Raw genomic sequence first — 25,805 nt, forward strand, 5'->3', positions numbered from 1 at the left:
GCACAAGAAAGTGAAATACGTCGTTGAGGTTGCGCATTTGATATTGGCTATTAGCAGATAATCAGTAGCAATTTATGATGTAAGTTTGCTGTAAGTTTGTAGAAGAAACTGTGTCTGTTACATTTGGTTCAGGCCTAGTATAACGCTGATGACTATTCTGTCGTAGTATATTCATGCATGGTACTTAATCAAAAAATACCCTTCCATACAGAAGAAAAGAGATTCCACAAAGTGATCAATTTAGTACCATTGATTAAATTAAATTTTTGTGAAAACAGAGGCTGCTGGTGGCGGCAAAAAGGGTGGAAAGAAGAAGGGTGGTTCCTTCCAGACTGTGTCTGCTCTTTTCAGGGTATGTATTGTTTCATATTTTTGGATACCAATTAAAAGCCACATCTTGAAATACTTTTGACCATTTATCTTGTGTTGTTGACCCACAGGAGAACTTGGGCAAGCTGATGACCAACTTGAGGAGCACTCACCCTCATTTTGTCCGTTGCCTGATTCCTAATGAATCAAAGACCCCAGGTTAGAAGCACATAGCCCAGCTTTGCACACTAAATGTGACATAGTGATTAAAAGAAATATTTGAAACAGTATGAGTTTGCAACTTTCAGGTCTTATGGAGAACTTCTTGGTCATCCATCAGCTGAGGTGTAATGGTGTGCTGGAAGGCATCAGAATCTGCAGAAAGGGCTTCCCCAGCAGAATCCTCTACGGTGACTTCAAGCAGAGGTGATGCAATTTTTAATATAAGCAAGTCAAGTTAAATTTCAGCTGAGTTTAAACAGCCGGCCAAGATGTGTTGTTATTGTAAGTAACAACATAATTTTCTCTTGTAGATACAAAGTATTGAATGCCAGCGTCATCCCTGAGGGACAGTTCATTGACAACAAGAAAGCTTCAGAGAAGCTGCTAGGCTCCATTGATGTGGATCACACTCAGTACAAATTTGGGCACACTAAGGTTAATTTCTATCAACAATATCAATAGATATGCCATGTACATATGTCTTTTTGTACCAATTTGTGCCGATGACTGAGTTCCTTCAAACAACCACACAGGTGTTCTTTAAAGCTGGTCTGCTGGGTCTGCTGGAGGAGATGAGAGATGAGAAACTGGCTGCTCTGGTGACCATGACTCAGGCTCTCTGCAGAGGATATGTCATGAGGAGGGAGTTTGTTAAGATGATGGAGAGGAGGTAGGATTATCATATAGTACACTGAAATGTCCTGACCAATAAAATAGATTACAGCTGTTTTTATTAAATCACATTACAGTAAAAATGACACTTTATATTAATTTTCCAGAGAATCCATCTATTCTATCCAGTATAATATCCGTTCATTCATGAATGTGAAAAATTGGCCATGGCTGAAACTGTACTTCAAGATCAAGCCTCTTCTGAAGAGTGCTGAGACTGAGAAGGAGCTGATGAACATGAAGGAGAACTATGAGAAGATGAAAACAGATCTGGCTGCTGCCCTGGCCAAGAAGAAGGAGCTGGAGGAGAAGATGGTTTCCCTGCTGCAGGAAAAGAATGACCTGCAACTGCAAGTGGCTTCTGTAAGTAGGATACATCCACACTACACTAATTGAATACTGTTGCTAACATTTTCATCTATTTGAAATTTAAAGAGGCCAGATACTCTTCTGGTCACCTTCGATGTGCCTGACCAAAACATGTAGATTGACAAATATTAATGAATATATTAAAAATATATAATTATTTTTTAGTATCCTGAAAATATTCAGGTACATTCAGAGAATACCTAACTTATTAACTTACTGCATGTTCAAAATAAATTGTAGGAAGTTGAGAACCTCTCAGATGCTGAGGAAAGGTGTGAAGGTCTGATTAAGAGCAAGATCCAACTCGAGGCCAAACTCAAAGAGACAGCTGAGAGACTGGAAGATGAAGAGGAAATCAATGCTGAGCTGACTGGCAAGAAGAGGAAGCTGGAGGATGAATGCTCTGAGCTGAAGAAAGATATTGATGACTTGGAGCTCACCTTGGCTAAAGTGGAGAAGGAGAAACATGCAACTGAAAACAAGGTTGGAATCATTTTAAACCTATATTTATAAAAAATAAATAAATAAATAAATAAATAAAGAGAAAGTATATGAAATTACCTTTCAAACATATAAAGTGATGGAAATAACGCACCTTGCCTGACACTTTCAGGTGAAAAACCTGACAGAGGAGATGGCATCTCAAGATGAGTCTGTTGCCAAGTTAACCAAGGAGAAGAAAGCCCTCCAAGAGGCTCACCAGCAAACACTGGACGATCTCCAGGCAGAGGAGGACAAAGTCAACACTCTGACCAAGGCCAAGACAAAGCTGGAACAGCAAGTGGACGATGTGAGAAAACCTTGCTTTTAATAACATGTTTGTATTGTTAGCTTGTGTGTTAGAATTGACATTCCATGATAAAAAATCAAAGCATTATTTCATGTCAACATCATAATATTATCTCAAAAGCTGGAGGGATCACTGGAGCAAGAGAAGAAGCTCCGTATGGATCTTGAGAGAGCCAAGAGGAAGCTTGAGGGAGATCTGAAACTGGCCCAGGAATCCATAATGGATCTGGAGAATGACAAGCAGCAATCTGAGGAGAAAATCAAGAAGTAAGTTTTCTTTTTCATCTTTAACCCTTACATTGAACTATTGCCATAATGCAACACAATGACCCTGAGTCAAAACTAAAACTTTAACAGCAATAACTGTTTTTTCCTCTTCTAGGAAGGAGTTTGAGACCAGCCAGCTGCTCAGCAAGATTGAGGATGAACAGTCTCTTGGTGCTCAACTTCAGAAGAAGATCAAGGAACTGCAGGTTCGTACTGGACATGAATACTCAGAGTGAAAAAAAACTGTTTTACAGTATGTTCCAGTCAACAAGCCTTCTTGATATTACTATCATCAAACTTAGGCACGTATTGAGGAGCTGGAAGAAGAAATTGAGGCTGAGCGGGCTGCTCGGGCTAAGGTGGAGAAGCAGAGGGCTGACCTCTCCAGGGAACTTGAGGAGATCAGTGAGAGGCTTGAGGAAGCTGGTGGAGCAACAGCCGCTCAGATTGAGATGAACAAGAAGCGTGAGGCTGAGTTCCAGAAGCTGCGCCGTGACCTTGAAGAGTCAACCCTGCAGCATGAAGCTACCGCATCAGCTCTCCGCAAGAAGCAAGCCGACAGTGTTGCAGAGCTGGGAGAGCAGATTGACAACCTCCAGCGTGTCAAACAGAAGCTTGAGAAGGAGAAGAGTGAGTACAAGATGGAGATTGATGACCTCTCCAGCAACATGGAAGCTGTTGCTAAATCCAAAGTGAGTATTTTGTTTATAACTGAAATATTTGCCTTTTTGTTATGCTTAGAAATATTAACTATAATGGATAAATATGGCAGTAGCTTTCAACTTAGATAAATGCTCAACATTTGCTTTGTTCATGTAAATGTTTTTAAATACATCATGTTTTGTTTTTGATAGGGCAACTTGGAAAAAATGTGCAGAACTCTTGAGGACCAGCTGAGTGAGCTGAAGGCCAAAAATGATGAGAATGTGCGCCAGCTGAATGACATAAATGCACAGAGGGCAAGACTGCAGACAGAGAATGGTGAGTCACTTGTGATAAAAAGTACTTATAAAAACCAATAATGATCATTTTGATGAATAACACATTTACTTTTTATCATTCAGGTGAGTATTCCCGCCAGATTGAGGAGAAAGACGCTCTTGTTTCCCAGCTGACCAGAGGCAAGCAGGCTTACACTCAGCAAATTGAGGAGTTGAAGAGACACATTGAAGAGGAAGTGAAGGTATAACAAGTTTACATGTTACTATACATTGTACTTTTATTAGCTTTTAAGGGGTGAATTGAGTCCTCCTTTTCAAATGTAGTCAGTCATCCGTTTCTCCACATTCACCTAGCACTTACTACTAAACCACCAGATCTCCTGCCTGTTATGCATGAAAAAAAAAGTTCATGTAACATGTCATCCGACCATGTTAGAAAGCAAAAAAAGAGCTTGAGAGAGAAATTCAAACATATGCTTAATTTCCATATTACCATTTAACTGATCAGTCTTGTCTTTTATGACTTAAGCACCTCCCTCTAACACACCAGCTTCTCCTTCCACATCCAAGCACCTTCCACCTGAATTCCTGGATTCTAAGTCTCACATACTACACTAAATTGCGAATCTGATATACGTTCAAGTAAATTATCCAAAACTGACTGATGAAAAATGACTCAGTTAACATTTTCCACCATGACAAATTATGTATTTAAACAAGATTTAGATAATATTTATATACTTAATAGATCAATTAAAATGCCTCTTGCCATTTTCATCAGGCCAAGAATGCCCTGGCCCATGGTGTTCAGTCAGCCCGCCATGACTGTGAACTGCTCAGAGAGCAGTTTGAGGAGGAGCAAGAGGCTAAAGCTGAGCTGCAGCGTGGAATGTCCAAGGCTAACAGCGAAGTGGCTCAGTGGAGAACCAAATATGAGACTGATGCTATCCAGCGCACTGAGGAGCTGGAGGAGGCCAAGTACGTCACTACCTTTTCAGAGTTTAAAATAGCTATCAATTCAAGTCCAGTTACACATTCCAGATATTTTGCTATGAATTTGCAATTAAGTACACAAACACAACCAATACTTCTTCACTACAGGAAAAAGCTTGCCCAGCGTCTGCAGGATGCTGAGGAGTCCATTGAGGCCGTGAACTCAAAGTGTGCCTCTTTGGAGAAGACCAAGCAGAGGCTACAGGGTGAGGTGGAGGACCTCATGATTGATGTAGAGAGAGCTAATGCTCTGGCTGCAAACCTTGACAAGAAACAGAGGAACTTTGATAAGGTAAGAGGAAATCAAAACCACACTGATTTGAGTGAAAAACAAATCTCTCTTACTAAATTAATCAATGTTATTCATCTATATCATTCTAGGTCCTTGCAGAATGGAAACAGAAACATGAGGAGAGCCAGGCAGAGCTTGAAGGAGCCCAGAAGGAGGCTCGCTCTCTCAGCACTGAACTGTTCAAGATGAAGAACTCTTACGAGGAGACTCTGGATCACCTGGAGACCATGAAGAGAGAGAACAAGAACCTGCAGCGTATGTCAATCCCACAATATTTTATGTAACTGTTATAGTGACAGTAAGGCTTTTTCCTTGACCTCTATAGGTGTAGGTCATGAGGTTTTGTGGTGTTAAAACCTAATTTTCTAGGTATAATGTATACAGCATATTTTAAGTTTCTCTTAACTGGATTTTGGCTTTTGGTGTACTACAGAGGAGATCTCAGACCTGACTGAACAGATTGGTGAGACCGGAAAGAGCATCCATGAGCTGGAGAAAGCCAAGAAGACTGTGGAGACCGAGAAGATTGAAATTCAGTCAGCACTGGAGGAAGCAGAGGTAAAAATCTAAATTACAATATTAGACAACTTATTGGATAAAATACAAAAGTATTTATGTAATGGCATGTATTCATTTGATTTTTTCTGTAATTTTCCTGCGAAAGACTGGTAACGTTTAGGTACATGTTCAATTTTTTCATTTAGGGCACACTGGAGCATGAGGAATCCAAGATTCTCCGTATTCAGCTTGAGCTTAACCAGGTCAAAGGTGAGGTTGACAGGAAACTTGCAGAAAAGGACGAGGAGATGGAGCAGATCAAGAGGAACAGCCAGAGGGTGATTGACTCCATGCAGAGCACTCTCGATGCTGAGGTCAGGAGCAGGAATGATGCCCTGAGAGTCAAGAAGAAGATGGAGGGAGACCTGAATGAGATGGAGATTCAGCTGAGCCATGCCAACAGGCAGGCTTCTGAATCCCAGAAACAACTGAGGAATGTCCAGGGACAGCTCAAGGTGAGCTTTGTCTGATCAATGGATAAACAAATGTTGAAGAGCAAAGGAAGTTAACTCTTTTTTTCTCCACATATTGTCAGGATGCCCAACTGCACCTTGATGATGCTGTCAGAGGACAGGAAGACATGAAGGAGCAGGTTGCCATGGTGGAGCGCAGAAATTGCCTGATGGTGGCTGAGATTGAGGAGCTGAGAGCCGCTCTGGAGCAGACAGAGAGAGGACGCAAAGTGGCTGAACAGGAGTTGGTTGATGCTAGTGAACGTGTTGGACTGCTTCACTCTCAGGTTTATGTTCAATAATTCAGAATGTCTTTCTACAGAATGACTAGACTATATATACAGACTTTGTTATACATAACAAATTTCAATTAAATGTAACTTTTTTAATATCCAGAACACCAGTCTTCTGAACACCAAGAAGAAGCTGGAGTCTGACCTTGTGCAGGTTCAAGGTGAAGTGGATGATGCTTTTCAGGAATCAAGAAATGCTGAGGAGAAAGCCAAAAAGGCTATCACTGATGTGAGTTTATGTTTATGAGTCTTCCTTTTATAAAGTTCAACTTCACCTCACCGAATACTTGTTCATGCTTGATGCCCATCATTTCAGGCTGCCATGATGGCCGAGGAGCTGAAGAAGGAGCAGGACACCAGTGCTCACCTGGAGAGGATGAAGAAGAACCTGGAGGTCACAGTCAAGGACCTGCAGCACCGTCTGGATGAGGCTGAGAACCTCGCCATGAAGGGCGGCAAGAAGCAGCTCCAGAAACTGGAGTCAAGGGTATGCTCATAATATATTCGCTTCAGGATATTAATCTCACTTTCAATATGTGGAATAAATTAAAACTTCCTCACTACTAAAATTCCTCTACAAGGTTTTGATAAACTGTGCAACATTGCATTACAGGTCCGTGAACTGGAATCTGAAGTTGAAGCCGAGCAGAAACGTGGAGCTGATGCTGTTAAGGGAGTCCGCAAATATGAGAGGAGAGTGAAGGAGTTGACTTACCAGGTAATATCTGATTTAACTAAAAACTATCCTGATGTCTTAATTTCATAATTTTCTTTCTTTACTCCATCAATAACACTCTTTTTTTGCATAGACTGAGGAAGACAAGAAGAATGTGCATAGACTTCAGAATCTGGTTGATAAGCTGCAGCTCAAAGTGAAGGCTTACAAGAGACAGGCTGAGGAGGCTGTGAGTCAAATGTTTTGTAATTTTTCATATAGGAATGTAGCACAAATCAATAACAGAAAGAAAGCATACTAATATGATGTAATATTAAAAAATATGACATACTTCAACTCCAAACTCTTAACAGGAGGAGCAGGCCAACACTCACATGTCCAGGTTCAGGAAGGTCCAGCATGAGCTGGAGGAAGCTCAGGAGCGCGCTGACATCGCTGAGTCCCAGGTCAACAAGCTGAGAGCCAAGAGCCGTGATCATGGAAAGGTAACCAAGTGATAATATTTTAAATATATTATTACATGGGCATCTTAATTTAATGGAGTTAATTATGTTCATTTATGAGCTTAATATTTTTATACCATTTTTTTTAAAATTGTAAGAATACATGCTGATTTTTTTTTCTTGTTTTCTTTCTAGTCTGATGTTGCTGAATAAGAGACATCCTTTTGGTACCTTTCGACAGAGTTCATAAAATATGAACTAGCTGTTGAATTGTCTTCTTACAATGTATTCATTCAATAAAGTTTTTTTCCTCATAATTTAATCATATTTAGTCTGTATTATTTACTCTCTAGTTTCTCTGTAAGTCACACTTGAGCACACAGTGTTCAACACAGTAGGAAGGTTTAACTTGTGGCAGTACACCTCTTACCTAGTTGGTTGGATGGGGAGGTCTTTCAGTTCAACATTAACATGAGTCATACCGAAATGGTAATGTCCGGTAAAATGACACCGTCTTCCGCTTAGCATCACTTTTTGGAAGAGTGATAGCAGTGTCAGTTTCAAGCTTAAAAGACACCTTCACATTTCATAGAGTCAGAATTTAAGAGGCATAAATACAGCATAATAGGCAAAATATAACTTTCAGAGCCACAATTAATTCCCATTATCATGTCAATTATCCAAAGCAATGGATAGTGAGCTTTTTCACCATGTAATTAACAAAAACATGTTCAGTATTCTATATAACATAGAGTTAAAGATTTTATTTAAGGATACAGATTGTGTTTGATGTGTCTCTTACCTGGTCATTATGTAGAGCCGAGCCCTTTCATTCCCCCCCATTTGTCTGAACCTTCACCTACATGAATTATGTTTTTTTGGGGAAAATTTATTTATTTATTTGTTTTAATTAAGATCTATCACAATCTGCACCTCAGTCCCTCTCTGCAGCCACAGTCTCTCATCCCCAGCCCTCTGCATTACTCTCTGTCTCTGTCTCCACTCCCTACTCAACTCTCCCAGGCCATGTTTTTTCCTCCAACTCCCCAGACCTGTTGTCCTCAAGCTGTCCATCAGATGCCCTCTTTTCCCCATTTCCCCTGCTGTTACCTGGCCTACTACGCTCACTCCTCACCTGCAGTCACTCAATTCATGTACTGGCCCAGATCCTTTGTTCCTTTGTCAGATCTTTGTTGTTGTCATGTTGCTTTTTGTCAGTGCTCTCAAGCTGTTGTTTTTGGTAACCTGGGCCTGCACCATTTCTGCACCTGTTTGCCTGCCTGGCTTAACTTTTCCATATCTCATCCCTGCAATTATGTGGATTTAATACCACTGCTGTTTGGAGAGTTTGGACCTGCCACCCATGTCTTTAAGCTTTTGTATCTTCACTTACTCACAATAAACTCACTGAACTGCTCCTGTCCTACCTCTATAGTCTGCATTTAGTTCCTTCCTTTGCGGCCTCATACACACCACTCATATATATATATGTCCCCTGTTCTTGAGCTGCAGTAGTCCCCTGCTCCTGGGCTGCAGCAGTCACCAGGTCCTGTCCTTCATTGTGCTGCAGCAATCTACTGAGCCTGAGCTGCAGCTGTCACCAGTTTCTGAGCTGCAGCTGTCTTTTGTGGCTGTTCTTCAGCAGCCTCCTGTTTCCCTGGCTCCACCGGCTCATCTGCCTATCTCCCAGCTCACACAGTCTGCTCAGCAGCCTGTTCCTGAGCTATCAGTTGTCTCAGCCAACACCCTGCCAGATCTTCAGCTGTCGGCCACATCTGTCAACATCCTTCCAGACCTCCAGTTGGCAGTCCTTGCTGATGTCCAGCCAGACCACTAATCAGCTGTCTTCGCAAACACCCAACCAGACCTCCAGCTACCTGCCTCCTGCTCTGCACTCCAGTGGTGTGCCTGTCTTGCACCCTGCCCGGACCCTCAGCTGTCAATTGTCGGCCTCCTAAATACAACAGAGACTTTTTAACAGATTTTTCTGTGTTCTTGGCTGATATTATGCCGGGTCCTTATCATTGGAGATTGTAATATTCATGTGTTTTGCCCTGAAAACCCTTTGGTCAGGACTTTTTAAACATCATTGACTCTTTTAATCTTGTGCAGTCTGTACTTGGACCTACACATGAACATGGTCACACACTTGATCTTGTTTTATCTCATGGTTTGCCTGTTTTTAACCTGGAGATCTGTAAAGCTTTTTTCTCTGATCATATGCCTGTACTGTTTGAAGCTGCTGTTTGCTGTCAAACAGTTAAACCTTGCGCTGCTGCTCGCACATGTCCAGTTATTAACCCTTCCACTGCTGCTCACTTCTCAGATGCCTTCAGTCAAAACTGCATCATGCCTGAATCTGTGTATGAGGATACAGAGGCTCTTAATTCATGGTTTCTCGACATCTGTCAAACTGCCACAGACATTGCGGCTCCATTAAAGACCAGACAGTATAAAACTTAATCGGAGGCAGAGCCCTGGCTGAATGAAACAACCCGTGCTGTCAGGTAGGATTGTCGTAGACCTGAGCAAAAGTTGAAAAAGGACAAATTGCAAGTGTCTTTTCAAATGTTGTGGGATTACTGGCGTCATTACCAATCCACTGTGAAAGAGGCTAGAAGAAAATATTTTTCTGATATTGTCCTGTTAAACTGCCACAAGCCTCGTGTGTTGTTTAAAGTGATCAACTCTGCTCTGAATGCACCACAGACTGTTGGAATTGAGGCCTTCTTCACTGACAAAGTCACTTCTACCAGAGCACTTATTTCACCTCTTGCCATTGACCCTTCAGTGTCTGTCCCCTGCTCTGCTGGGAGCTTGTTTGAACCTGTGACCCTGCCCTTTGTTCAGGAGATTGTTGGTCATTTGAAGCCCTCAGGTTCTCCAGATGAAACTGTCCCTCCCTCCCTCCCTTTTTAAGGAGGCTTTCCAGACTGTTGGACCATCTTTTCTCACAGTTATTAATAGCAGTCTGTCCTCTGGACTGGTTCCTGTTCATTTTAAACATGCCGTGCAACCTTTGTTAAAAAAACCTGGGCTGGATCCTACTGTTTTGGCAAATTTCAGGCCTATCTCTAAATTGCCTTTCCTTTCTAAAATCTTAGAAAAGGTTGTCTATTCTCAGCTCATGGACTTTTTAAATAAACAAAATATTCTTGAGACATTCCAATCCGGTTTTAAAACATTGCACAGCACTGAATCAGCGCTTTTAAGAGTTTTTAATGAAATCTTTTTAGCTACTGACTCTGGTCACTGTGTTGTCCTTGTACCTTTAGATTTGACTGCAGCTTTTGATACAGTGGACCATGAAATCCTGATGGCTCGTTTGGAGAAGTGGGTGGGCATCAGTGGCACAGCACTTGAATGGTTCAGGTCCTACCTGTCACATCGAACCTTCTGTGTCAGCCTTGATGAGTCTGTGTCCTCCGCTGCTCCCCTCTCATGTGGGGTACCACAGGGCTGTGTGCTTGGCCCTCTTTTATTTTCCCTCTATCTACTCCCACTTGGTTCAATTCTCAGGAAACATGGCATTTCTTTTCATTGCTATGTGGATGACAGTCAGATCTATGTCCCCCTAAAAAAGTCAGACTCCTATAGTGTTAAGCCATTGCATGAGTGTTTACATGACATTAAAGCCTGGATGTCTCTAAACTTCCTAAATTTTAATGAAAAAAAGACAGAAGTCATGGTCTTTAGTGGCACTTCTGTGACCCCCCTGGTTGATCTGGGTTCTTTGGCACAGTATCACAAGCCAACTGTGCACAATCTGGGGGTAAAAGTGGACACAGACCTTAAATTTGACAGCCAGATTAAAGCTGTGGTGAAGTCAAGCTTCTTCCAGTTGAGGCAGCTGGCAAAAATTAAACCAGTCCTTCAAACACAGCACTTTGAGACAGTAATCCACGCCTTTGTGACCACTCGGCTGGATTACTGCAATGCACTTTGTATGAGGGTTAGTGCGTCCTCCATTGCTCGTCTTCAACTGGTGCAAAATGCTGCTGCACGTCTTTTAACTGGCACAAGCAAGTATGAGCACATTTCACTTATTTTAGCTTCACTCCACTGCCTGCCCGTCCATTTTAGGATTCATTTTAAAATTATTTTATTTGCTTTTAAAGCCTTAAATGGCCTAGCCCCACCTTACCTCTCTGAGCTGCTGCACCTCTACACTCCCAGCCGCTCTCTCAGGTCAGCTGACCAGCTGCTCTTGACAGTGCCTAAAGCTAGGCTTAAGCTCAGAGGTGAACGAGCATTTGCTGTTGCAGTTCCAAAACTGTGGAATAGATTGCCGCTGCACATTAGACAGGCCTCCACACTGTCTCATTTTAAATCTCTTCTCTAAAACCACCTCTTCTCTCTGGCTTTTGACACCATGTAGCGTGTTGCATCTTGTGTGAGCAGTGCACTTTATTTTATTTATTTTATTTGTTTTTATCCTATTTTATTTGATTTTATCTTATTTGATTTTATTTGTTTTTATCTTATTTTATTTGTTTTCATCTTATTTTATTTGATTTTGTCTTATTTTATTACTTTTATCCTATTGTGTCCTTCATCATTTTATTGTGTTCTGTTGTGCTATTTATTGTGTTTTTTATCTTGCTGTGCAGCACTTTGAAAACCTTGTGCTTGTTAAAATCATGCTATATAAATAAAGTGGATTGGTTTGGATTGAATTACCACTGATGCTTGTCCTGGATACATATCCAGCTGCCTGCCCTGACCTGCAGTCGAAACTTCAGATGCCACCTGCCTTTCCTGACCTCCAGCTTTGTCGGCCAACCCCCGAGTGGTACCGTTTACATCGCCGAGTACCAGAGCAGTTCCACCCATCTGTCCTGCCTTCTGGTCGAACTCCAGAGCAGTCCCGCCTACGTCACCGGTCTCCAAAGTGGTCCCACCTACATCACCAGCCTCCAGAGCAGTTCCACCTACATCGCCGGCCTCCAGGATGTCCTCCTGAGCAACTCTGTACATCTGGTCATTCTCCTGCCTGTCCTCAAGAACTGCACTGCCTACGTCACCAGCATCCATAGCTGTTCCGCCCTTTAGCCCTGCCTCCTGGCCGTCTGCCTAAGATCCCCACTCCATTCTTCAGCCCCCAAACCACTTCTGCCTGAATCCCTCCTCCAGACCCCCTCCATTCACTCTGCTTGGTGTTTCTGATCGGCTTGGTGGAACATCTGGTATCCATCCCTGGGGGGTTGGAGTTCTGTCACAATCTGCTTCTCAGTCCCTCTCTGCAGCCACACTCTCTCATCCACAGCCCTCTGCATTATTCTCTGTCTCCAGCCCCTGCTCACTTCTCCTAGGCCATGTTCTTTCCTCCAACTCCCTACACCTGCCATCCTCAAGCTGTCCACCAGATGCCCTTGGACTTTCCGTCCTTTCCCCATCTACACACCTGTTCCCACTTCTTATCAGTCCTGCAGCTACTTGTCCTATTCCGCTCACTCTTCACATGCAGCCACTCAATTCATATACTGGCCCAGATCCTTTGTTCCCTTGTCAGATCATTGTTGTTGTCATGTTGCTTTTTGTCAGTGCTCTGAAGCTTCTGTTTTTGGTTAACTGGACCTGCACCATTTCTGCACCTTTTTGCCTGTCTGGCTGGACTTTTCTGTATCTCATCACTGCAACTCTGCGGATTTAATACCACTGCTATATGGACAGTTTGGACTTGACACCCATGCCTGTAAGCTTTTGTATCTTCACTTTTGAAAAAAAAAAAAAAAACTCACCGAACTGTTCCTCTCCTGCCTCTATAGTCTGCATCTGGGTCCTACCCCTGCTGCCTAATACACACCATTACCCTCAAGAGGTAGTTACTTTTGGTTGAGAAAAAATATGTTTGTATGGCTAAATGTTGCCCTATTCCACTGCAATTCACAAAATGCTACCATAAATGGCAAATATTCATTATTATAGGCATAAGAAATATCTAATTCTATAAAGACCAAAAATGTTTTTACAGTGTCTGTATTTTACATCATAATACATCTTCATCATTGAGCAATGTGTTTTCCTAACAAGTAGACTAAGACAACAAACAGTTTAGGAATATATATATATATATATATATATATATATATATATATATATATATATATATATATATATATATATAAATAGAATATGTATATAAACCAAATATAAACTAATCTTGTGTGGCATAGTGTAAGAAAAGGTGTTCCCATCTGAAAAATGCAACATTATACCCATTTCAGGTCCTCATTTGAAAGACTAAAATTCAAAAAAATTCTATAAGGTCAAAAAGCAGTAAAGGGATAATATGATCGTTAACTGTAACGTACAACACCAGTTTCCCACTGAACATCATTAAGGTTTCATCTGACATAATTGAATCCATGTATTAAACTTATAATTGATGTATCTGGCTATGGTCTTGCACTGTGATTAGCGTAATCTCTTGATGGTGCAACAAAACAAACAAACAAACAAACAAAAAAACAAAAAAAATTGTTCATATGTTCTTAACTGACTATAATCTATTCAATAAATAGGAAATTTTCATCATCACATTTAAGCACCTGAAATTTATGTGTACACATTTTCATTAAAAGTTATTTCAAGAATTCTCTAGATCAGTTGCTCTCAAACTTTTTCACATTGAGGCCCCCTAAACTGACACAAATTAGACTACAGACCCCCGTCTGATAAGAATTTTGCTTTTAGATGTTTTATTACAGAAAGTGTATGAAACCCATGATCGAAATAGTCATACACTCTGTCATTGTGTTACTTATGGATGGAATTATAGTGAAAATAAATTATATATAAGATTATGTCTCTGTATGGATTTTGAATGCTGTGGCCAGAGATGCCATATTTCAAGAAGTACATTTTTTTTTTCAGTGAAATTAAAAATGACATTGTACAGATTAGACTGAAGATAGTCCAATCAGCAGACTTTAACAACTTACTCTGCATCAATTTAGCATTACAAAAGCAATAAACATGTTAAATGTAAAATGTAAAAAATATGAATTTTATTACACAGATTGAATGAGTACATCCAGCAACAAGTGCTTCAATGGGGGGGGGAGGGGGGGGGGGCGCAGTCTTCCCTAAATTCTTACTCAGAGCTGGTATCAAGTTAATACTAAAATAGGCAAACTGACAAAGTGAATTGTATTTTGGTGAAGTCTTTAATTATAAATGTATACACAAGTGACAGAAAAGAGCTTATGTAATTACTGTGACAAAAAAAAAAAAAACCCTGAAACATTTATGTGAGGAAGCTCTAAAAATCTCTATGAAAATACTGACTCCAGTTGTTCTTTTTGCGTTTAACAGCAAAAATACCAATCAATACTAATGCAATCTATCGCAAAATTTAGGAGCAATAAATGAGCTCTGAAACCTTGACAGTAATGACATTGCGCCTTTATCATCTTACAGTAAGCTAAGCATGCCATATTACATCTCCTTTGAACCAAAGTAATTTCAGAGCTGTAAGCAATCATGAATTGTACAGAAAGACCTACAAACTCTCTTATCAACTGAAATGATTGGAAACACCATTTCACGGTTATCACAGCAAAACAAAGCCAAAACATCTGTGCAGAAATTGCGCCAAGTCCTCTTCAAACACTTACTGTATGAGCAACACATGCTAAATTCTTTGACACATCATTGTATTTGCATGTAGTAAAGCAGGACGTGTAGTTGTGGATGAAACAGAAGTCATACATTACTGATGAAATCACACAACTACGCAGGCATATAACACCTTATGTACCACCTTATATGTACTCCAGTAGTCTCTACATCAGTTTGCTTAGCGACACATATGGCCAGCCTTGCAAATGCCTTTCTATTTTTGACCATGCTGTAAAACCTTACCCTAACTGCAAATGTGTACAGTCATCAAATAAATTGCACATGCCGCTAATACAACATGATATCTCCCTCACAGCACATCTAATACACATATTAAGTATTTTTACCCTACACAGAATTAAAATATTCATTTCAATTAAAAATACATACACCAAGTAATTCAAATGAACAAAATACGAAGCAGAACGTTGTATTTTGTTTGTTTGTATAATATACTGTACTGCAATCAAATATTTTACTAGCAGAGTGACAGAAGGATTATAAGATAGAGCTTACTGGAGTTTGAATAAAATTCTAATAGTGACATAAATCCTAATGTTGGAAAGCATTAAGCGCAATTAAACACAAAGAATGTGTTTCATGTATATTTGACAGGCCTACGTTAATGCACTAATGCTTGTATTTGGTGAGATAAAACAATTTACACTCACACACCACTAGTTTATACAAGTTCAAAGCAATCCAGTCTGTCCCATCCCAATTTGTCATTATTTTTAGTATTCAGACCAAATCAAGCAGTGCGGCGATATCAGCCACTGGACATCCCTATTGCTTTCTAACAGATTCTTATTTTTTAGATTTTTTGTCACTTCTGTGCTTTCAAGTTAAATTTTTATAATTAATTAATCACACATATTTATAACTATATATATAAAAATAAATAAATAGCTTATTTTATTGTGAATCATTTTGCTGGGTAAACCATGCCAGTCTATTTGTAAATGTTTGAACTGTGTAATAAAATCGCCATATAATAATTTATAATAAGGGCCATGTCTTGCCCTGCCTCTTCTTTTTTTAACAGAGAGCATTTCTGGTGATGGAAGCAGATATGTTTTTATAAAGACAATTTTTAATCTCTCACCAAGCTCTACAGCACCCAAACCACCATATTCTTTGCTTTTATACTTTTATTCCCTTTAAGTGACTTCCCTGGTTGTTCTGCAGATTAGGTTGGCACACTGTTTTTTTAAGTTGGGATATTTTGTTGGGTGGAGAAAAAATATTCACTAGAAAAAGGAACTTGGATAGGATGAAGGTTTTGACAATATTTACTCTTGTTTCATAATAAGTGTCTTTGTTTTCCCATTTCTGTACCTCTTCTTTAATTTCACACATTTTTTTCTCCCAGTTTCTTTCACTACATTCACTGTTACAAATGTTCAAACCGAGTATTCAATTTCTTGTTTGACTTCAATATTAACGTTTGTCTGACACTCTCCACTCCGATCCAAACTCTTTCTGTTTTGTTGTAATTTAGTTTTGCTCCAGAAGCATTTTCATCTTTGACTGTTTTTTTTATAATGATGGTAATATCGTCAGTGTAAGCAACAGCAGTGACTTTGTGTGCATGACCTACACATGTTTCAGCAAAATGTCATTGTTTATATGCTTAATTAGATGGCTGATAGCTAAAATACAAAGAGCTGTGCTCAATGGACAGCCCTGCTTCACACCTCTCTCCACTTCAAAAGCCTCAGTTAAAAACCCATTGACATATACACAATTTTTTCATTTAAAGTACAGACATCTTACCAAGTGAATAAAGCCACCAGAAAAGCCATATGCTTTCATCACAGCCCAGAGATAATCTCAGGAAATGTAGTCAAATGCTTTTTTTTATTATTATTATTTTTATCAAGACCAATAATATAAAAACCTTTTTATTGCTTCAGGTTTGTGTAAGGTTTCTCATAAAATACTAAGGTTGTCCCACATTACCTGTCCTTTAATTTCACGTTTGTTCTTTATCTATAATTTCCTCTAACATATATCATAAATCTATTCATAATTATCTTAGCAAATATTTTATTGTCAGTATTTATATTATATAGTATTTATGGTAAGATGTCTATAATTTTCTATATTAGATTCATCACCTTTTTTATACAATAAGCAAAGAACACCGTCGTAAAAAGAGTCCCCCTTAAAGCCACTGTACTGACCTTCATTATACATGGAAGTAAGCAGGTTTATGACTTCATCAATATACAACTGATAAAACTCAGTGGGAAGGCCATCAGGACCGGGGATTTTCCCAACATTTAACTGTTTGATGGCCTCTATTACCTCATCCTTTCTTATCTCACCAATAATTGAGGTAAAAGTCGACCGGCTGTATGAAGATAAATACCTTTAAACTTGAGATATGATGTTAACAGCACATCTAAATGTGTCCTAAAAATATATCCATCTCTCTATGCCAAATGTGAATCACTTATCACACTCCCTCCCTTAGCGGAACTTATTTTTGACTGTGGCTATACCTCATGATCTGCTTATAAGATGGCAAATAATAATAATAATAATAACAACAACAACAACAACAACAACCACAACAACAATAATAATAATAATAATATTAATAACAACAACAACAATAATAATAATGATAATAACAATAATCTGTGTAAAACTTGGAAATAAAAGCTAATTCTGGAGATGATCCCAAACTTTTTCTTTAAGGCATGTCAAAATATTAACCTCTTTCACTTGAAAACTGAATCATTTTTATTCCTCACAGCAAAACATCAATGACGTTTGTGAGGAACTTATTTCTGGTGTTAAATTGGCAGTTAAGTTGGCAATCCTTTTTAAAGTCTATGCTCAGGAGACATATAATACCTGTTCAGCATTCATGGAAAGACCATCTGTCTGAGTTTTATTTCAGATATCTGAGATTTATGTCCTGCTGCAACTATACACTAGTGACATTTCAGTGCTTCCCCAAGTTTAAAACTAATTACTGGCTGTGATATCAAGATGAATAAGACACAAGTGGCTATCATGCATATCATAAACTGTGTCAACTTGAAATATTTCAACCTCTAGATTTACTGAAATAAAACCCACAAGCAACTCAGTGCACTTTTGAAATTTACTCCTGGGTACACTGTGGATATAACTGGTTTACTTAGTATTTATAAACACAATCAAGTTCCAAAATATGTCAGCCTCATAATATTGTCATCTGTTACTGGCAGTAATTTTCAATCTGGTGTACAATTATATTAATTTTGAGTTTGAGATTGAGTTAAAAGTTATAAGTTAAGTTGTATTAGAATGAAGGATTTAGGACAATGTGGATGTAAATGTAATATAAATAATATCTAATAAATGTAATGTAATAACATTTTACATTTTTAAGTATAATTAATTTGACTCTGTATCTGGTGTATTTTGATATACATCATTAGACTGCCTATCCAATTAAATCCAAAATCTATAAATATTTAGATGGGTTTATACTGTGTTTTTTAATTAAATAATATAATGTACTGAAATTATATTTGTATTGTAATACAACTTTGTAAAGTGTTAATTATATATCTAGAAAATGAAACATATGTCATAGTTCTGTTCCAGACTGGCTCTATGTCCCTCCACCGGTCCACCAGATGCCCCCAGACTTTTCCCCTGTATGTTGAACTAGACCGAGTAAGAGAAGGTCCTTGTACAGGAAACTGAAGCTTGCTTTCACACTAGTTGTGAAATGTTACTGAGGAGTTTGACACACCTAGTTAGATGTAAAAGATGCAGCAATTTATACACCAGGCAATTCATTCCACCTGTCTTCTGTATTTACTTTCAGGGCATTTAGCAGACATTCTTATCCAGAGAGTGACAAGTGTCTGTTCAATGGCTGGACTCTCTTTCACTCATCCTCAACATATTATGAAAGAAGTTTATTAACATTTGTTCCTGTAGATTTGAATAATTTGCATTTACAGCCTCTGTGTGCCATGTTAGAAGAACTGCATCATCATGACATGTGAATAAGAGAACGCTCTTATTCACATGTCATGATGATGCAGGTTATAGTGTACTTATATATTTAAGTTTATTCATATATATACTTAGATGGGCTTAATGAATATATAGGAGGTTACAAAGTTACAATGTAAAAAATAGGCAGTAAATGAAAGGTCCAAACCAAGAATCGCCATTGAAGTTCTTCTCTACACACTGTGCTTTCTCTGTGTTATGGGTGTTTACATGGAAAATCTTGTACTTGTTGAATAATTGTTGAATAATACTTTGAAGAGACTCCACAGGCTGCAGTTGATGCCTTCTTGAATATATGAAGTTTATTGAAAACAAATATCTGGTATCAGAGAAGCCTTTGGCACAGTGTATATATGAATACAATCACACCAAAAACTTAGCACAAATACGAAAACAATCACTTCTTATAGAGTTGCTCAGGTCATGCCACCAGGGAGGGGAGACACAAGGACACTTGGTGTCAGAATGAACTCTAATTGGAAAATAATGTGGACAGCTGTTGTTACCCATCCAAGGTTACCACCTTACCTCCCAGCCCGGTGCCATGAACATTAAACATCTCTTGTATGAGACCTTGCAGGCCAGAGTGAGCCTGACTGAACAGATTGGTGAGACTGGAAAGAGCATCCATGAGCTGGAGGAAGCCAAGAAGACTGTGGAGACCGAAAAGACTAAAATTCAGTCAGCACCAGAGGAAGCAGAGGTTAAAATCTAAATTACGATATTAAACAACTTATTGGATAAAATACAAAAGCATTTATGTAATGGCATGTATTCATTTGATTTTTTCTTTAATTTTTCTGTGAAAGACTGGAAATCTTTAGGTACATGTTCAACTTTTTCCTTTAGGGCACACTGGAGCATGAAGAAGCCAAGATTTTCTATGTTCAGCTTGAGTTTAACCAGAAAGATTGCAGAAAAGGACGAGGAGATGGAACAGATCAAGAGGAACAGCCAGAGGGTGACTGACTCCATGCAGAGCACTCTTGATGCTGAGGTCAGGAGCAGGAATGATGCCCTGAGAGTCAAGAAGAAGATGGAGGGAGACCTGAATGAGATGGAGATTTACCTGAGCCATGCCAACAGGCAGTCTGCTGAAGCCCAGAAACAACTGAGGAATGTCCAGGGACAGCTAGAGACTGTTCTTGTGCAGTGTTGCGTCTTTCCCTCTTCGTCACCGATCTAGCCTGCCTAAGAACTGTTGGACTGTTGCCAGTGCTGTGGTTTGTCTGCCTTGGGAGTGGAAGATCGGGGTTCGATTCCCGGTGGAGCCATACTCACCAGAACTATGTTTCTCTGACCGTGCTACTATTGTCTTGACATTGTGTGGAATAAGGACTGTAAAATTTATACCGGTGTCATTTGTACTGCTATTGGGTCCATTCTATACCCGTTACACTCTCAGTTTTATGTTCAATGATTCAAAATGTCTTTCTACAGAATGACTAGAGTATACATACCAGCTTTGTTATACATAACAAATCAAATTAAATGGGACTTTTTTATATTCAGCACACCAGTCTTCTGAACACCAAGAAGAAGCTGGAGGCTGAACTTGTGCAGGTTCAGGGTGAAGTGGACGACACTGTTCAGGAATCAAGAAATGCTGAGGAGAAAGCCAAAAAGGCTACCACTGATGTGAGTTTACACCTCTAACTCTTAAATTTTATGAATAGTTAAATTTTGTATACGGCCATACACTTATAATATGGGAAGCTCATTATAACTTTAATTTGAATGAGAAAACTTCTCATCATTTCAGGCTGCCATGATGGCTGAGGAGCTGAAGAAGGAACAGGAGGCCAGTTCTCATCTTGAGAGGATGAAGAAGAACTTGGAGGTCTGAGTCAAGGACCTGCAGCACCGTCTGGATGAGGCTGAGAACCTCACCATGAAGTGCATCACACTTTCAATGTGTGAAATAAATTGAGTTTATTTCGATTGACTGTGATCTTTGTATATAAAACTGATGTATCATTTATTATCACTTTTTAGGTGTATGAGGTTGAAGCTGAAGTTGACGCCGAGCAGAGACATGGAGCTGATACTGTTTAAGGAGTCTGCAAATATGAAAGAAGAGTGAAGGAGCTGACCTAACAGGTATGTCCTATTTTAATAAAAAACAACCTTAATATCTCTTAATTCTCTATTCTTCATCACTTATAAGCCTTTATCTGTGTAGACTGAGGAGGACAAGAAGAATGTAGCCAGACTTCAGGTTCTGATGGATAAGCTGCAGCTCAAAGTCAAGGCTTACAAGAGACAGGCTGAAGAGGCTGTGAGTCAAATAAATTGATGTGACCAATCATCAGTTTAATCAATAATGATATAATTTGTCATGTAACTGAATATTACTGCCTTCACCCTTTATAGGAGGAGCAGACCAACATTCACTTGTCCAGGTTCAGCTCAGGAGCACGCTGACATCACTGAGTCCCAGGTCAACAAGCTGAGAGCCAAGAGCTGTGATCATGCAAAGGTTAATTTGTTATAGATTGTTTGCATGGTTATAATATCCATTGTTGAAATTAGAAGCCAAGAGATTGATTTGATGCTGTGCACTTTCACTGTTGATATTGTAAATCAATATCCCATTTTAGGGTACTCAAGTGATTACATACTTCCACATTGAGAGAAGATAACTTATGAAGTAGTTTGTTTCATAAATTTGAACTTTTGCTATTGCTTATGTATTTTTCCCCTCTATTTTTAGGCTGATTCTGCTGAGTAAGGGTCATCATCGACTTAAGACCTTTTAACAAAGTTCATAAAATATGAATATTACTATCCTGAATTCTATCTTTTTTTCTTGTTTGAAACAGTTACTCCTAGACAGTGATGCAACTAAGTACAGCAGTTAGCCATGTTGTAAGGTCTTGTGGTGCAGTATCAGAATCATTCACTGGTCACCCTTTGACTATGTAGAATCAAGTTGTTTTATATGAGATACTATATGACTGAACAGCAGTGACTTGCCAGCAAAGACTGATTCAGATCCTTAAATTAACTAAGCAGCATAGTGTAAAAATACATTTTGTCTTGCATTCAAGATTTTACTTAAAGTCATACTCCACCTTCACCAAATATATCTTTTGAGTACACTCACTTCCAGTGGGATTGAAAGGTAGCTGTAAGGTGTTATGTTCCCTCACAAGAGACAGTGGCTGAGAGAGACTTCTCAAACCACTCAAATCCACTGCGCAGCTGAATGCTGAATGCTCAGTGTGTTGCAACATTTAAAATTTCACACACAAAAAAAAAACAAAAAAAACATTAACTACTTCCAGTTGAGCTAAAAAGCCTTAGTCTGAACTGTGCCTGAAACATATAAAGGTGCACAAAACTGAATAACTAGAGGTATCAGAATCTCAAAATTGTTGGAAAGCTCAGTACTTCCCAGATCTGTTGGCCAGCTAGCAACATGGAGACATATGAGAGGATTTAGCGGAGTTGATTGATTTTCCACTATTGTTTGGGTGTACTGAGCATACAAGTGTAAAGTTGAGACTTGTATTATAGTGCAAGAATAATTCCTTGAGAGGTTTTTATAGAGTTTAGAATTAATCTAGCTTTTGTTAAAGCGGTATTGCTTTTGAAAGTATAGCTCCCTGTAAGCCTACATTTAGGTTTGAGAAAGTGTCAAGAAAGGATGGTGTGAAGCCAGACACTGGTATTGCTGCAGTATTTGAGACACACTGTTATGATCAGGTCAGCTCCATGATCAGGTCAGCTGTGGTCCAGGTCGGTAATAAATACAGTTTTGTACAAACTGTGAATATATACAGTATATTTGGCCTGATTGTGGATAGTAGGGATGTGCAGAGAATCCAGTACTTGTATTTGTATCTATGTTTGTTGAGGCAACAAAATTATTTATATTTGTATTTGTATTCAAATAAAACTGGAAATAGGCATAAAAATCAGTTTTTGTTTTTAGTACGCTTTTAATTTTAGCATGTTAAAATAAGTATTTATTAATAAATTATCTTACTAAGGAGGTCCCCACACAGGGTCTCAAACTTGAGTCTCCCAGATCATGGATGACTGCGCTGACTACTGAGCTAAACCAGTTGCATTGCCATCATGCAGATAGACCTCTACTTATTTATACACCCAGAACACAGAGACAGCACAGCATGTAACGTGTAGAGGAGAACGTTGGGTTATTTAATGTAATCCCTGGTTCTTTGATAACAGAGTGAGGTGTTTCACCATGGCAAACGCTTCTGGAGTGACCACTACGGAAGCTCCAAATGACACCATGTCGGTCTATGACAGACAGGTCGATCCGTGGGAAGGCCCCGCCCACCCTTTATATTACGGTCAACCACCCTGACCAGGTCATTCTGTGTTGGTTTCTTCCCTCGTCTATGCAAGGAGGGAAGTGTTGGTGAAACACCTCACTCTGTTATCAAAGAACCAGGGATTACATTAATTAACCCAATGTTCTTTTTCTAACTTCATTCGGTGTTTCACTATGGGAGATATGGCCCACTCCTGGATTGCATAATCTCCTGAAGACATATGATTCCCTGACCCAGTCTGAGATCCCACTAGACAGTCCCTGAAAACCCCGTCTCCAGTACTGCATGGGCTAAGGCTGGACCTGAGACATCGAACCTGTAGAATCTCACAAATGTGCGTGGCGTAGCCCAACTTGCCGCAGCACAAATGTCCTTAACCAGAACACCCTTAAACAGGTGACCATGATGTAGCCATGCCCCATGGTGTCTGCTTGCGAGGCAGGCACAAGTCAAAAGCCTCACCTTCCTGCTTTCTGAGGGCACTGGATTCCCTTATTTTCTCGAGAGCTGGGCCAAAGAGACCCTTGGTGGGGTCATACGCGGTGTCTATCACTTCAGCTTTCTGGGCATCCTCTCACCCAGACAGGTTCAGCCATAGTGCTCTTTCTGCCAGGCCCATGATGCCCTGCACGGCTTCGTGAGAGGAGTGCAGGAGGAGGTCAAAGTCCTGGATTTGGGACCCCTGAATCCAGCTGTTGGCCCATGTCCTCCAAAATCTCAGCCTGATAAGCTCACAGCAGCGTGACAGTGTTAAGGGAGCAGACAGACTGAGCTGCATATTTGTACATACTCTGACAGATGCCTGCAGAAACGTGCTCCATCTTGCTCCATCTCGGCAGTTCGGGTGGAGGTGGTATGCCACCGAAGGCTCCACTGCTGGGGGTTCGGCCAGCCCCAGGTCACTCATGCCATGCACCTCTAGCTTGGAGTAGCCCTGTGTGGCAAGCTTGCTTTTATAAGGACCAGACCAAAACCGTCTCATTTCTTTCATGTAGGCTGGGACCACTGGGAGCAGCTGTTTAGCCGGAGGTTGGGCTGGGGGGAACCGTTTTCCATCATACAAGTCCCTCTCTATCCCCTCTGTTTCCTGGGCCGCTGGCCACTGTATGTTTAACTTGGCTGCGGCACATTTGCAAAGCTTGTACAAATTGTTAGCGACCAAGGGAGGCGCTTCGGCTGAGCTGGAGGGTCTGGATTGTTGAGTCGGGAAGGTGGATTCGTCCTGCCCTCCCTCCATCTCATCCAGGTTGAGGATGTCAGAACCGGCCTCGCTGTCCGCAACGTCCCCTCCCCCGGCCCAATGAGACCCTCAAACAGTGGAGGCATGTCCGATGAGCCCCCCTGATTAACATCAGCCACTGCAACTCTCAGTCTCCTCTCCAGAATTTTCTCAGGCATCAAGGCGCAGTGTGCGCAGCCCTCGGGGTCAGCAATTGAGGCCTGGGCGTGTTTAGCACCCATGCACACTATGCATAGTGGGTGTGGGTCTCGAAATGAATGCTCGGCATAATGCAGGGCACGGGCGGGATGTACCTCCTGCCTCCTTTGGCTCGGACTCTATGCCGGGGGTTGCAGGCGCAAACATGTAGACTGGAAGTGAGAAAACGAGGATCTAGGTGTAGGCCTAGACAGATAATAAAACAAGGCTCGTCATAACACATTAGGCTATTGAGGGAGCACCTGCTGTGGCAGGTGTTAACCTAGCTACAACTGTGCTGTGTGGAGGACAGCCCGCCACAACGCAATAGCTATGTTCCAGGAGTCCAGTCAGCCAACAAACTAATGTTAGCCGACCTGACCAGGGTCGCATGATGTGTTAGCCCGAAGCTACTGCTTACTACTACGTATTAAGCAAATACACGGTAGTCTGTTGGAATGGCTCACCACGACATGGTCGCTATTCCAATTAAAGCTAAATTCACTTTGCTATAAAGCTTACCAGCCCAGTCAAGAGTCGCTGCTGGTAACGCACTAGGTGATGTATTACTTTGACGGGATGTCTTTTAGCTGTTGAGCAAGCATCCAACTCATCTGTATGCATTGAGGGAGCTTAAGTAATTTTTACACATGGGAAAAAAGCGAGAATGATCCGGTCAGGGTGGCCGACCGTAATATAAAGGGTGGGCGGGGCCTTCCCACAGTTCGACCTGCCTGTCATAGACAGATGTGGTGTCATTGGAGCTTCTGTAGTGGTTACACCAGAAGCAATTCCTATAGTGAAACACCGAATGAAGTTAGAAAAAGAACTTCAAAGGTGATTCTTGCTTTGCACTTTTCATTTACTGCCTATTTTTTAAAACCTTTGTGGAAAAGGAGAAGGGAAACAACAGGTTATGGACAGTTCCTCGGGAGCACTTTGCATGTGTCAGTAGGTCAGCTTTGTCTCTGGAGAACAACCCCAACTCCGAGAGTGATGTCCAAATAAGGAAATGTGCGTCATGCAGCAAGTCGATGTGACACCCCTCGTTGAGACCCGCTGATAGACGTAACAGCAGAGCAGAGGAGAGAGACTGAGATAGATGTAACCAACCTGCACGCTGGTATTTTTCTTTCTTCCCGAACACTAATAATATTTG

General features: G+C 40.4%; 1 protein-coding gene across 4 annotated transcripts in view; it reads left to right on the forward strand.

Annotated features, from left to right (window-relative positions):
- The window catches only part of LOC137168611 (myosin heavy chain, fast skeletal muscle), a 47,400-nt gene that overhangs the window by 3,639 nt on the left and 17,956 nt on the right, over positions 1–25,805 (forward strand). The window contains exons 16-40 of one of the 4 annotated variants that reach the window (XM_067571303.1): positions 279–352; positions 441–528; positions 618–735; positions 843–966; positions 1,065–1,201; positions 1,311–1,566; positions 1,813–2,055; positions 2,186–2,362; positions 2,483–2,628; positions 2,744–2,834; positions 2,931–3,320; positions 3,483–3,609; positions 3,693–3,811; positions 4,351–4,547; positions 4,671–4,854; positions 4,944–5,109; positions 5,288–5,412; positions 5,559–5,867; positions 5,948–6,151; positions 6,261–6,386; positions 6,474–6,644; positions 6,771–6,875; positions 6,967–7,062; positions 7,187–7,318; positions 7,472–7,593. In XM_067571303.1, the coding sequence (XP_067427404.1) occupies positions 279–352; positions 441–528; positions 618–735; positions 843–966; positions 1,065–1,201; positions 1,311–1,566; positions 1,813–2,055; positions 2,186–2,362; positions 2,483–2,628; positions 2,744–2,834; positions 2,931–3,320; positions 3,483–3,609; positions 3,693–3,811; positions 4,351–4,547; positions 4,671–4,854; positions 4,944–5,109; positions 5,288–5,412; positions 5,559–5,867; positions 5,948–6,151; positions 6,261–6,386; positions 6,474–6,644; positions 6,771–6,875; positions 6,967–7,062; positions 7,187–7,318; positions 7,472–7,489 (3,923 nt within the window). In that variant the 3' untranslated portion in view covers positions 7,490–7,593. Of the gene's footprint in view, positions 1–278; positions 353–440; positions 529–617; positions 736–842; positions 967–1,064; positions 1,202–1,310; positions 1,567–1,812; positions 2,056–2,185; positions 2,363–2,482; positions 2,629–2,743; positions 2,835–2,930; positions 3,321–3,482; positions 3,610–3,692; positions 3,812–4,350; positions 4,548–4,670; positions 4,855–4,943; positions 5,110–5,287; positions 5,413–5,558; positions 5,868–5,947; positions 6,152–6,260; positions 6,387–6,473; positions 6,645–6,770; positions 6,876–6,966; positions 7,063–7,186; positions 7,319–7,471; positions 7,594–19,774; positions 19,998–20,687; positions 20,806–25,805 lie in introns of those variants that run through there. The other 3 variants (XM_067571302.1, XM_067571304.1, XM_067571305.1) reach the window with 3 other exon arrangements.

The sequence above is a fragment of the Thunnus thynnus genome, chromosome 17 (genome assembly GCF_963924715.1).
Source record: "Thunnus thynnus chromosome 17, fThuThy2.1, whole genome shotgun sequence".
Taxonomy (NCBI): domain Eukaryota; kingdom Metazoa; phylum Chordata; class Actinopteri; order Scombriformes; family Scombridae; genus Thunnus; species Thunnus thynnus.